At 35.8% G+C, this 13,236-nt stretch overlaps 1 protein-coding gene across 1 annotated transcript; it reads left to right on the top strand.

The window, feature by feature from the left end:
• Positions 1–11,621: 11,621 nt before the first annotated feature.
• Positions 11,622–13,001, top strand: LOC141720608 (protein SLOW GREEN 1, chloroplastic). Its single transcript, XM_074523112.1, has one exon. It carries the CDS (start codon positions 11,770–11,772, stop codon positions 12,817–12,819), a length of 1,050 nt encoding a protein of 349 aa, XP_074379213.1. The 5' UTR covers positions 11,622–11,769; the 3' UTR covers positions 12,820–13,001.
• The last annotated feature ends 235 nt before the right edge of the window (positions 13,002–13,236 follow it).

Below are 13,236 nucleotides of genomic sequence, written 5' to 3'. Positions count from 1 at the left end.
GAGGATTTGACTGGGTTACTGTCATGTACACCAGCCTCAAACCTTTGTGCACCTTGCAGAGCACTATCACATAAATGTGATGAACTTGCCTCTCCCACAACAGGGTCATTGGCAATTGTACTCCTAGCTTCAACTGTCAAGCAATTTCAGCTAGGGTTTTGAGGGGAGTTGTTCCTTCTAGAGGAACCTCCAATTGAATTGGAGAGGATTTAGATAGCTCTCCCTCAAGAGTACTACCCTCAAACCTATTCATCTGTGAAGATGATTGTGCACATGAAGGTGCAAGAGTGACCATGGGGTCTTCAGTAAAAACTGATAAAACCCCCATGTTTGTAATGATGTCATCAAGGTATACCCCAGCTAGTAGCCTCTCACCATCTAGATGTTGGTTCTGGGTGGTGAGCACAGTTTCATGAACCATGTCACTTGAGTGTTGGTGCACTTGAGAATCAGATTCAAGTGCTCTATATGATGAAGAAATTTGAGAGATTAGAGAAGTTTGCTCAGTTGTGAGTGTTGACAGCTCCCCCTGAATGGATGAGGGAGCTTCAAGTGATGTGCCCTCACTGTGTGTGCCATCCTTATTTCTTCTACCATACACTCTAGGTGCAGGTTGTGCTGACTCAGTACATGATGCATTGGGGTGAATGCTCTTTTCAATAGATACACCATGTTGAGAGGATGCATCTAGTAACTGTTTACTCCTCATTTGTTCAACTGTGCCCTTTTGGGATGACACAGAGGTGTTTTGAGTGGTCAACTTAGGTAACTTACTCTTCTTTGGTTTCTTGACCAAGGGTAACTCTTGTTCAGTTTGAATTGTTTCACTCTCATTTACAACAGCAAGGGTTGGTTCCTTTCTCTTCTTTTTACTCACTTCAGTCTTTTGAGAGACTAAAGTGGTTGGTTTGCTAACATTTAGTGGTTTAGAAGAAGGGGCTGCAGCTTTGGAAGGTCCCTGTTGGTTGGCGTGCCTGTGTTTGTGCTTTCACAGGCTCAGGAACCATAGCTGAACTAGCAAATTTAGGAGCCCTCATGTCTGGCATAGGGTAAGGATAAGTCTTGAATCTTTCCAACATAAATGGAGTGATTCTAAGACTTACACTCACCTTATTCATTGAAGTAAGTGAGCCAAATATTATTTTGGACACTTGCTTATAATTGCCAATTCTACTACTATCAATACCAGCTAACAAATGTATGTCATTTACTTTATGAGCTAAAGTAGACATAATAAACCTTGGCAAAAAGATTTCTTTACCTCTATTCTTCAAAGGCATAGTAAGCCTGGTAGCCAGCTCCTCCATAATTAGATCCCCAACATTCAGATGCCTGTTGTGAGCTATTGAGAACACCAGCTTCTGCACCACACTTGAGATGTTGTCAAAGCCAGTTTTTCTGCAAGTGAAAGCCCTCACTACAAGATCAAACACAAAGGACCATTCCTTTCTAAGGTTTGTTCTGTTCAGGCTTGCCAAGTTGATTGAGCCACTGTAGTTGATGAAGTCCATGAATTCACTCAGCTCATCTGCAGTTGGCATCTCTCCATAATTCTCAGTTGGCAACCCCAGGGCTGTATTCACATCAGCAGCTGAAAACTCAATTTCCTGGCCTCCAATTGTGCATGTGACCACCATAGAAGTGACATTATCTAGAACAACTGTCCTAGTTATAGCTGATATCCAAAATTCATGAAGAACGTCCAAATACAGCACATGACTTGCAGTTAAAGCACCTGCAATATAAGATTCAGAAAGAAACTTCACAAACCCCTTGAAACTATCAGGGGCTTGGTTAACATCAAGAAAAGCAATAAAGTTAGTTCCCTTCTTTGGAATGATAACTCTAAAAATGTTTTGTGCCATTTTAGTGTTTAGAAGTAGTGGGTAAGAAAAAGTTTTGAGAAAGGAGCAAAAACGAGAGAAAAATCGCCTTTTGTCTGAAAGCTAGGTCACTTGAGATCTCGAGAAAGTGTAAGTACAGTGTATGTATCGAGAAGTCTGGGTATTTATAGAAAAAGTAAAATACTTATCGAAAAGTCAAATAAACGCTTGATATTAAACTTATCGAGAAGTCAAAAATGACTTATCGAGAACTCTGATAAATGCCCAGTTTGTCCGAAAATGGAGTAAAAAGATTCTAATTTATTTGAATTAAATCAAATTAAAATCAGAATAAATTTTCCAAAAGTATTTGTCTAAAATAATTCATTGAATTAAATTATTTTAGTTCTGAGTTATTGATAAGTCTCAAAATATCCTTGTCGACAACTCTGTGAATTAACACTATTAGAGAACTCTACGTGGTCTTATTGATAAGTCATAATAGAGCTTATCGAGAAGTCATTCGAGAAGTCTGTAAATAGACTTATCGAGGACTCACTCGAGAACTCTAAAATGACTTGTCGATAAGTCATTTTGACTTATCGAGAACTCAGTTCTCTATACCTTTGAGTTCTGTTATTCTGCCTTGTGTTAATTTTACACATTTAAGATGTAAATTAACAATTAAGCAGTTTACTTAGAATTTTGAAGTATTCTAAGTTAATTTTTGAATTTTTAAGAAAAATAAATATACAGAGATTCTGAAATATTTATAATTCATAGTTCAGTTAATTTCCAATTATATCAAACTAGGTTGATTTATTAGAAATCAATCTGCTACAACACATTTAGCTGAGTTCTTGCCTTAGGATGAAGAATTGAGCATTCCAATTTCACTCACAAGTCTAGTGAAGGTTGCTTCATCCAAAGGTTTAGTAAAAATGTCAGCTAATTGTTTCTCTGTTGGAACAAAAATGAGCTCAATGGTACCATTTGTAGCATGTTCCCTGATAAAATGGTACCTAACATCAATGTGCTTTGTTCTAGAATGATTAACAGGATTAGCTACTATAGATATGGCACTTTATTGTCACACATAATAGGAATTTTGTGTAACACTAGACCATAGTCCATTAGCTGATTTCTAATCCAAAGCACCTGAGCACAACAACTTCCAGCAGCTATATATTCAGCTTCAGCTGTGGAAGTTGATACAGATTGTTATTTCTTACTATACCAGGATACAAGTCTTTGACCAAGAAATTGACAGCTTCCACTAGTACTTTTCCTATCAACTCTGCATCCAGTAAAATCTGCATCTGTGTATCCAACAACTTCAAAACTAGTTCCCTTAGGATACCATAATCCCAAGTTTGGAGTTCCCTTTAAGTATCTGAAAATCCTTTTTACAGCCATCAAATGTAATTCCTTTGGATTGACTTGAAATCTGGCACATAGACAAGTATCAAACATGATGTCTGGTCTACTAGCAGTTAAATAAAGCAATGATCCAATCATCCCTCTGTAGCTTGATATATCCACACTCTTGCCTTTCTTGTCTTCATCCAACTTGGTTGCAGTAGACATTGGTGTAGATGCAGGTGAGCTATCCATCATACCAAATTTCTTCAATAAGTCATTCACATATTTAGTTTGGCTGATGAAAATACCATCACTTCTTTGACTAACTTGAAGGCCAAGGAAGTAACTCAATTCTCCCATCATGCTCATTTCATACTCACTCTGCATTAACCTAGAGAATCTTTGACAAAGCTTTTCATTTGTAGATCCAAAGATGATATCATCCACATAGATTTGAACTAGGATCATATCTTCACCATGCTTCTTGTAGAAGAGAGTCTTATCAATAGTACCTCTGGTAAAGCCATGTTTGAGTAGGAATTCTGGCAGTGTGTCATACCAGGCTCTTGGTGCCTGTTTCAATCCATATAGAGCCTTGAGTAATTTGTAAACAAAGTTAGGGAATTATGGATCTTCAAAGCCAGGTGGCTGTTGCACATAAAATTCTTCTTCTAGTTCACCATTAAGAAAAGCACTCTTGACATCCATTTGATATACCTTGAAATTTGAGCATGCAGCAAATGCCAGAAAAATTCTTATTGCTTCTAGTCTTGCAACAGGAGCAAAAGTCTCATCATAGTCAATTCCCTCTTCTTGTGAGTAGCCTTTAGCAACCAGCCTTGCTTTGTTTCTAGTAACAATTCCATTTTCATCCATTTTGTTTCTGTACACCCACTTAGTTCCAATTATGCTTCTATTCTTTGGTGCAGGAACTAATTTCCAAACTTTGTTTCTCTCAAACTGATTCAGCTCCTCCTGCATAGCACATATCCAATCAGGATCCAATAGGGCTTCTTTAGTTTTCTTGGGCTCAACTTGAGATAGAAAACATGTATGTAGGCATTCATTAGCAGTTGCACTTCTAGTTCTCAAACCGGCTGAGGGATCACCAATAATAGATTCTACTGTATGACTCATATCCCACTTTCTAGTGTGGGTCTGTTGACTAGTGCCTTCATCATTTTCTTCAGTATTATCATGACTATCATTTCTATTTTCCCTTTCTCCCCCTGAGTTTGTACCATCAAATTCCGGTGTCTGAAGAGAGCTTTCATTCCCATGATTTTGTTCAGAGGTCTCTTCATTTGTCACTTGTTGTGCCACAACTTCGTCTTCCTCATCAAAATCACTATCAATGGTTAGATTTTCAAATGCAAGGACTTCAACATCATTTATATCAAGGCATTCCAAGCCTGGACACTTGTCATCATCAAAAGTCACATCTGTGCTTTCCATAATTTTCTTTTGATCAATCACATAAAGTCTGTAGGCTGTTCTTTCCAATGAATATCCCATAAAAATTGCTTCAAAAACTTTAGAGTCAAATTTTCCCACATATTCAGAGTTGTCTTTTAGAATATAACACTTGCTTCTAAACACATGTAGATGCTTCACTGTAGGCTTCCTGTTAGACATGATTGAGTAAGGTGATTTGCCATGAGCTTTGTTTATGAGATATATATTTTGAGTGTAGCATGCAGTATTAACAGACTCTTCCCAAAAACTAGTTGGCAACTGAGCATCTTGTAGCAAAGTTCTAGCAGCTTCAACCAATGTTCTATTTTTCCTCTCAACTACTCCATTCTGTTGAGGTGTTTTAGCTGCTGAAAATTCTTGAACAATGCCTTTGCTTTTGCAGAATTCACTTAATGTTGAGTTTCTGAATTCTGTTCCATTATCACTCCTCAATCTTTTCACACTAACTTCTCCTTCAGCTTGCTTCTCAATTTTCTTGATGTGCTCAATTATAATGTTTGGAGTTTCATATTTAGAGTACATGAACTCAACCCAAGTGTATCTTGAAAAATCATCAACCATGACAAGGGCATATTTGTTCCTTGAAATGGACAAGATATTTACTGGCCCAAACAGGTCCATGTGAATAAGTTGCAGAGGTGCACTTATAGAATTCACAGATTTTGACTTGTGACTTGATCTTTTCATCTTTCCTTTCTAACAAGCTTCACAGACGTCCAGTTGAGCAAATTCCAGACTGGGCATGTCTCTCACAAGCTCCTTATTGACTAAGGTGTTGATTGCTTTGAAATTCAAGTGAGATAGCTTCTTATGCCATAATTTGCTTTGCTCTTCTGATGTCTTGGTGTAGAAACAGCACACTCCATCCTTATTTGTTGAATCTAAGTCTGCAACAAACAAGCTTCCATTTCTTACTCCTTTAAGAGCAATTTCACCAGTCTTTTTGCTAATAAAAGCACAATCTTCTTTGTTGAAAACAACTTGAAAACCTCTGTCTGCAAATTGACTAACACTTAGAAGATTTACTTCTAATCCAACAACTAGTGCTACATCTTCAATGACAACATTTTTAGAAACAATCTTGCCATATCCCATTGTGAATCCTTTGCTGTTGTCTCCAAAGGTCACCAAGGGTCCAGCCATCTCCTCAAATTGTGATAGCAGGGCCTTATCACCTGTCATATGCCTGGAACATCCACTATCAATGATCCATATGACCTTCTTTCCTTTGCCCCGCACACAATGAAGATTAATTGTGTTTAGCTACCCAAGCTATGTTGGGCACTTTCTTCTTGTTAACTGATTTTGCAGAAGTAGAATGTAAAATTTTTGAGATAAAATGGAATTCATAGACTGTTGAGCATTTTCCCTTTCAGATACAGAACCAATTTTTGATTCTATGAGATCAATTCTCAATTTGTGGCAACTCTTCATCACTTTCATGTTGCAGGGAATGCAGTCAAACTTGTCACAAAATGAATAGGGATCATTAGCCTTAGCTTCATTGTACTTGCAGACTCCTTCAGGTGTATTGCTAACAGTCTTTTTACAAAGATGAGTTAGGTGATTCATTGATCCACAGTTCTCACACCTCTTTCTGGGAGCATCTGCAATATAAGCAAAATTATTGCTTTTGTTTATCCCAATCTTTCCATTTATATTCTTCTTTTTCTTTTTGACCTGTTCAGCTTTAATCTCCTTCACAGGCTACTTAGTTTCTTGATTGGCCTTTGGTGTTTCAACAAGGATGGAAGACTGAGTTGTCTCATCATTTTTCTTTTCCCTGTCCTCATCAGCTATCTCCTGTTTGATGATATACTCTTCTTCACTGAAGTTCACTTCACATTCCTTGAACAAAGGTGATTCAACTTTCTTCAAAATAATTGGAACATCCTCAGTTTCAGTTGATTTTCCTTTGTCACTGACAGACTTCTTTTTGTTGTTTAAACCCTCATAATCAAGACCAATGGAAATGTTTGCACATGGATTGTTCTTTTCATGATATTGACCAATCAAATTAGAAGCATTTTTGAAGGATTTCAGCTTCACTTCATTCTTCTCCAGCCTTTCTCTCAATACTACTTCAATTTCACTTGCACACTTTAATTTGTTCTTTAAGTATGCATTTTCTTGCCTAGCATCATCAAGCTCAACCAACAACAATTCAATCTCTTGTTTTTCACTCTCAAGTTTTTCATTGATCTTTTTCAATCTGCTAACTTCCTCATTTGCAGTAAATATGCTTGTATGAATGTGGAACATTTCTGTGCTCATCTTTTCAACAGTTTCCTTATATTGACTCACATTTAAATCAATTGTGGTAAGAGTTGGTACCTGTGATTTAGATGATGAAGAGTCTCCTTGCTCCAAGGCCATGAGTGCATAGTTTCCAACTTCTTCATCTTCATCATTATTTGAATCATCCCAGCTCTTGCCCTCAGCAATATAAGCTTTCCCTTGCTGCTTCTTTAGAAGAGCATCATACTTTGCTTCCAATTCAAGATAGGCTTTGTCTTTCCTTGCCTTCTTGGGTTTCCTACATTCTGTAGCAAAATGGCCCAACTCATCACAGTTAAAGCACCTTATGTTTGATCTATCAACAGATCCAGTTTTATAGCCAGTTTTGCTATCAGGAGTGTACTTCCCTTTTCCTGTCCAGCTGCTGTTTTTGTTGAAGGACTGTCCTTTACTCTTAAAAAATCTTGGTTTCTTCACTCTAATGTTAGAGAATTTTCTAGCCAAGTAAGCCATTGATTTATCTAGCTCATCAAGCTCATCAAGAGTGTAGAACTCATCTTCTTCATCCAATTCCAGTATGACTTGCTCTTTAGTGTCATTGACTCTTTTCTCACTTGTAGAAATTTCTGAAGTTTGGGATCTTTGCTCATCATTAGAGGTCTGGCCATCTTTCACAATCAGTGCACTTGAGCCATCCAGTACATATCCTTGACCAGCCCTTAATGATTTCTTTTGAATCATTTCAAGTTCATAAGTTTTCAGAACCCCATAGAGCACTTCCAATGTGATTCTACTCAAATCCCTTCCTTCTCTGATTGCAGAGATCTTTTGTTCCAAATGATCAGGGAGAGTAAGCAAGAACTTCAGATTCACTTCTTCAACATCATAAAATTTATCATGAAGCTGCAAGTCATTTATCAGCTTATTAAATCTTTCAAACACATCAGTAATACCCTCCTTTAGTTTAGCCATAAAACCCTCATACTGAGAAATTAATATCCTTCTTTGATTTGACCTAACCTCCTCAGTTCATTCACAAAGTATTTCAATCTTTTCCCAGATCTGTTTAGCAGTGTCACAGTTGACAATGTTATTATACATTACATTGTCAAGTGACTCAATTAGTATCAGTTGCAAAACACTGTCTAGGGAAACTTTCTCTCTTTCAGGTTCAGTATACTCAGAGGGATCATTGGGAGCATAATGAGCTGGAATAACCATATCTCCATATGTGATTTCCTCAACTCTAACTACAGGAGTGAAGGGCCCATTCTTGAGGATACCAATGTAAAGGTGATTGGCCATTCTTATAAACAGCAACATTTTCTTTTTCCATAAAGTGTAGTTGGCCTTATCAAAGGGCGGAATCTTGATACTACTGATTTTCTGTGTATTCATTTTTCCAAGATCTAATCTGTTTACTTTCAGATTTTGCTTTGATATCACTTGTTAGGTATGAATACAACACATAGGGGGGGGGGTGAATGTGTTTTGGCTTAAATGTTTGATTTTTGATCGACTTAGACTTTAGCAGTTGGTTGTTATCAATGATTTAGTAAAATAGATCTTAAACATAAATAACTGTGCAAATATGTAAAATAAAGATCTTTAAAACTCACTTAATTTTATATTAAAAATCAAGCAGTGTTTTGCTACAAAATCTCTAAGTTCTTGTTTTAGAACTTAGCTCCTTTCTTGAGAGAGAATACATGATTTTCTATCTAGATTGTTACAACTGACTAGAGGACCAGTGTTAACTTTATAACTCAGTTAACTGCTGGTTTACACAGAGGATAATAAACATGCTATTAGCTTTTCTAAACTGTCACTTGTCATTTCTATTTATAGAAAAGAAAATCTTCCATTTCTGGCTTAGCATATCATTAGCATCCCGTGTTTACTTTAATCTTCCTCTGTCAGTTAATCTTTGCCATTGATCTTGCACATCTCTCAAGCTGCTTTTTGTAGACTTGTCAATCCAGCTATGTGAATTGTTTGTTGATTTGCAACCTTGGATATTAAACTGTTCTGCAATTATGTACTTAGAGAAATTTCTTCACTTCGAGATCTCCAATTAAGCTGTAGAGAACTCGACATCTCAAAAGGCATGTTGGCTTGTCGATATATCTGAAACTTCATTGTTGACTTGACTTATCGACAACTCTGAGTTCTCTAGTGAATTTTGGTTTATCGATAACTCAGAGTTCTTTAATGGACTTTGACTTATCGATAACTCAGAGTTCTTTAATGAATGTATACTTGTCGATATCTCTGAGTTCTCGAATGGGTATCTGACTTATCGATATCTCCAATAGCATTTCCTAAGTTCTCGATAGACAATTCCTGAGTTCTCGATAGGCAATTCCTGAATTCTCGATAGGCAATTCCTGAGTTCTCGATAGGCAATTCCTGAGTTCTCGAATGACTTCTTTATAACACTAATTCTGTGACTTGTAGAGATCTTGACTTAGAATGTTTTTCATCAAACAAAATTATTCAACTCCAAGCTTCTTCATACTTCTTTTGAGGCATGACCTTCTTGATCTTCTTCCAGATAGAATTCTTAGGCTTGACACTGTTTAGAGAAAAATTCCCCAGTCTGCTCCATTTACATTTTACAGACATTAAGTGTTACAAGTATAAATTACAGATTAAGGTTACAATACAACTAATCTCAGGGTTGTCAGAATGACTTAGTCTTGTTATGATACAGGCATGTCTTGCACAACAACCTACACCATACTAGAATATACAATATAATCCAATTCAAGTAACAAAAGAAGCAGTAACCTCAACCTAACAAAATATTGATAATAAAACCACTAACAACACAAGGCCGCATGTTAACAAAATAATTTATACCGAACAGAGAACACTAGGCGGACGGATAATACAATTCACAAAATAGACATGTATCATCGAAAAACAATATCAAAAACCCTTAAATAAAATAACTATACTCCCGAAATATCCAAATAAATTAGTTTATTGCCCAAACCAATTTATATGAATTAGATAATCTGTTTTAAGCTTGTATGGAGTAATGTTTAGAAGTTACCTTAAATCAAGAATACAAGATTAAAATATCAAAAGACTTGTTCGAGACACGTGAGCACCAGACTATCCTTAAAACAGATTAGCCCCTTTCGTGTGTGTTTGAAGGTGATGCGGCTTCAGTCTCCCATGATACAACGAACAAAGGTAGTTTTCAGCACTACAAGACCCGTCTTCTACTAGCCGAACAAAAACTATTTTCTATCTCACAAAAATATGAACCTAGAACTCTAAGAGGAATGGAAGAAAAATAATGCCTGTATGTATTTTTTGTGTGTCCAAACCAATGAGGCAATGCCTCTTTTTATAAGGGAAATGAACTTGTAACTTACAAAGTATTCAATTTTGTAACATCAAAATTAATAATCAAATTAAAATCATGACATTAATATAAGAGTTACAAAAAATCAAAATACATAAGTTACAAATCAAATAAAATAAATGCAAATAAATTCTTATTCAAATATTTTCCAACACATTTTTCTCGTCATTTAGCGATAGTTTTATTTTTGCAAAAAAATTGTTAATATTTCTAAATTAAATACTTAGTTTCTTTTAAGGAAATAATGAAACATTGTTATCACGATATACTTAGTCTCCAATTTTTCATATTTTCACAAAATAACATTAAATAACTTGTAATTTTAAATAAAATATCAAAATATAATTTAGCAAAAAAAATATCAAAATATAATAAAATTTCGAAATCGACAATTTAAAAACTAATGTATAATTTCGAAAAGTGTGAATGTCTCAATAATTAAAATTAAAATTGAATATTTTAATAAAATTCAACTTTGAAAATAAAATGAGATAGAATAAGAATGTGTGAATGTGTATATCATTAGATAAATATTAATATTGATCATGATATAACTCTTAAAATAATAAATTATACTTTAAGGTTGTCCGAGTAAAAAATGCTATATAAGAACTATTAGTTGACAACTTGACCGTTTTCAAACTCGGATCGAATTCAGATCAGCTTGATTTATTCGTGAACAAACTCGTATTCAACTCGTTTATAAATAAGTCGATTTTTAAACATCACATTCCGTTCGATTATTAACTCGGCTCGGCTCGACTATTTTTAAAAATAAATAAATTAAAACTCAGCCTCGGCTTTCTTGCATTATATCATCTACCAAAAATCTCATCTTTATAACGTTTTTCTAATCATTTTCATTATAGCCAAATAATGAAAATAGTTTGTGAATTTATTTTGATAAATAATTCTTACTTTTCTAGGAAAAAGTATTTCATTTTTTTTTCCTAATAAAATTATTTCAGAGAAACAGTTTTCTAGATAAAAATATTTCAAAAAATTATCGTGAAGATGTTTTTTCCAGAAAAAAAATCACGAGGTTTTTTTCCCAGACTTTTTTCGGAAAAATGTTTCTTGAGAAATTATTTCGTCAATAATTTCTTTTCGGGAAATTTTTCTAAGAAAAAAAGAGAGATGATGAGTAAATACAGAAGATAGATCGCATCACCAAAATATGCAGCAGAAATTATTAAAAGAAGGAAAAATTGGATTGAGAATGAGTAATTGATTTTCCTGTCTTAAATACCAGAGATTTGAATCAAATATATGTTGGCGACCCAAATCTTACTAGCATATACGGCCCAAAATAAATAACAAAGCCCATGACCCATGTCATCTCTCTACTCCCAACAACCTCTCTCTCTCTCTCTCTCTCTCTCCCTCTCTCTCTCGCCAATCTCAAAAGGGGGGTTTTAGGATTTAGAGGCTAGAGCAGTAGTATCTTCTTGACTTGTTACCCCTTCTTCCCTCTAAACCCTACACATAATCGCCATGGAAACAACTCTCTCCAAGCTCACTCTCTCTCACCATTCTCTCCCACTCCCTTTTCATCCCCACCGTCCATCTCTCTCCCACCCCATCTCTCCCTTCTCCTTGAAACCCCATTTCTCTAAATCATCTATCAAAATTTCATCTTCTTTATCTTCATTTTCAACCAATCTCTCTACCCCCATTCCCAAACACAAACCCCTTCAAGTCCCAAGTTTTAACCCCTTTTCTTTACTCAAAACATCTGCCATTGTTACTCTCACTGCCACTGCTATTCTCTTTGCTCGCTTCCATGTCAAACCCGCCGTTGCTAACCCCGTGTCGAATACGACTCTTGAAGAGGCTGCTGTTAAAGAAGAGGTTGTTTCTGATGAAGAGAAGGAGAAGACTCTTGAAATGTTCTTGAATGATCATCCGAGTGATGTTGAAGCTTTAAAGAATTTGATGGAGATTAAAATTAAGAACAAGAAAGTTCAAGAAGCGACGGGGATTATCGATAAGTTGATTGTTCTTGAGCCAGAGGATAAAGAGTTGCCATTGTTGAAATCCCATATTTTTTGTTATAGTGGGGATGTGGAGTCAGCTAAGAAGGGGTTTAATGAGATTTTGGACAAGGATCCTTTGCGTGTCGAGGCGTATCATGGGTTGGTCATGGCTGCTTCGCAGGATGAATCGTCTCCTGAGTTGGAGGAGGTTGAGAAAAGGATTAGGGAGGGAGCTGAGTTGGTTAAGAAAGAGAATAGAATGGAGGAATTTAGGGATTTTATGCTTTTGTTGGCACAAGTTCAGGTTTTTCAGGGGGATTTTGATGATGCATTGGTGATTTATCAGGATCTTGTGAAGGAAGAGCCAATGGATTTTCGACCTTATTTGTGTCAAAGTATTATTTATAGTCTGATGGGCAAGAAAAATGAAGCTGAGAACAGTTTTCGCAAGTATAAAACGCTTGTTCCGGAAGGACACCCTTATGCACAGTATTTTGATGATAATTTGAATGCTACAAAGCTTTTCTCGCAGAAGATGGAGAATGAGAGAAAGCGTGCTAGTGTTTAAAATTATATTGATCATAGTGGAGCAGTTTAAGGTATTCTTTTGTTTCTGCTTTACTTATATTTTGATTAATAGATCAGTCAGCAATTGGTATTCTGTATGTTGGTTGCTTGCCTTAATGTTATACATGTGACAACAAAAACTCTATGATTCAGATGTTTGTTGTTAACCAGGTTTTGAATCTTGATTAAGGTTTGGAAGTATGTTAGGGAGGCATTATGCTGTAATGTCTTGCGAGAAAATTATCAATATTCTTGTTACTTAATATGCATGATATGGTAAATTTATTATATCTTGACTTTGGTATTGCACATTGTATGTTCACTTGTGGCATGTGTATGTGTTGATACATTATAAGTGTCGATATATTATATTAGGTTCTAGCTAGGTTTACTATAAAGACCTCTCTCTACTGGCTCG

Source organism: Apium graveolens, chromosome 4 (genome assembly GCF_009905375.1).
Source record: "Apium graveolens cultivar Ventura chromosome 4, ASM990537v1, whole genome shotgun sequence".
NCBI classification, from domain to species: Eukaryota; Viridiplantae; Streptophyta; class Magnoliopsida; order Apiales; family Apiaceae; genus Apium; species Apium graveolens.
Note: the sequence above shows the minus strand (reverse complement) of the source record. Positions and strands in the feature narration are given on the sequence as shown.

Bases quoted from the DNA above. Each gene is read 5' to 3' on its own strand.
- LOC141720608 (XM_074523112.1), top strand. From the start codon at position 11,770: ATGGAAACAACTCTCTCCAAGCTCACTCTCTCTCACCATTCTCTCCCA.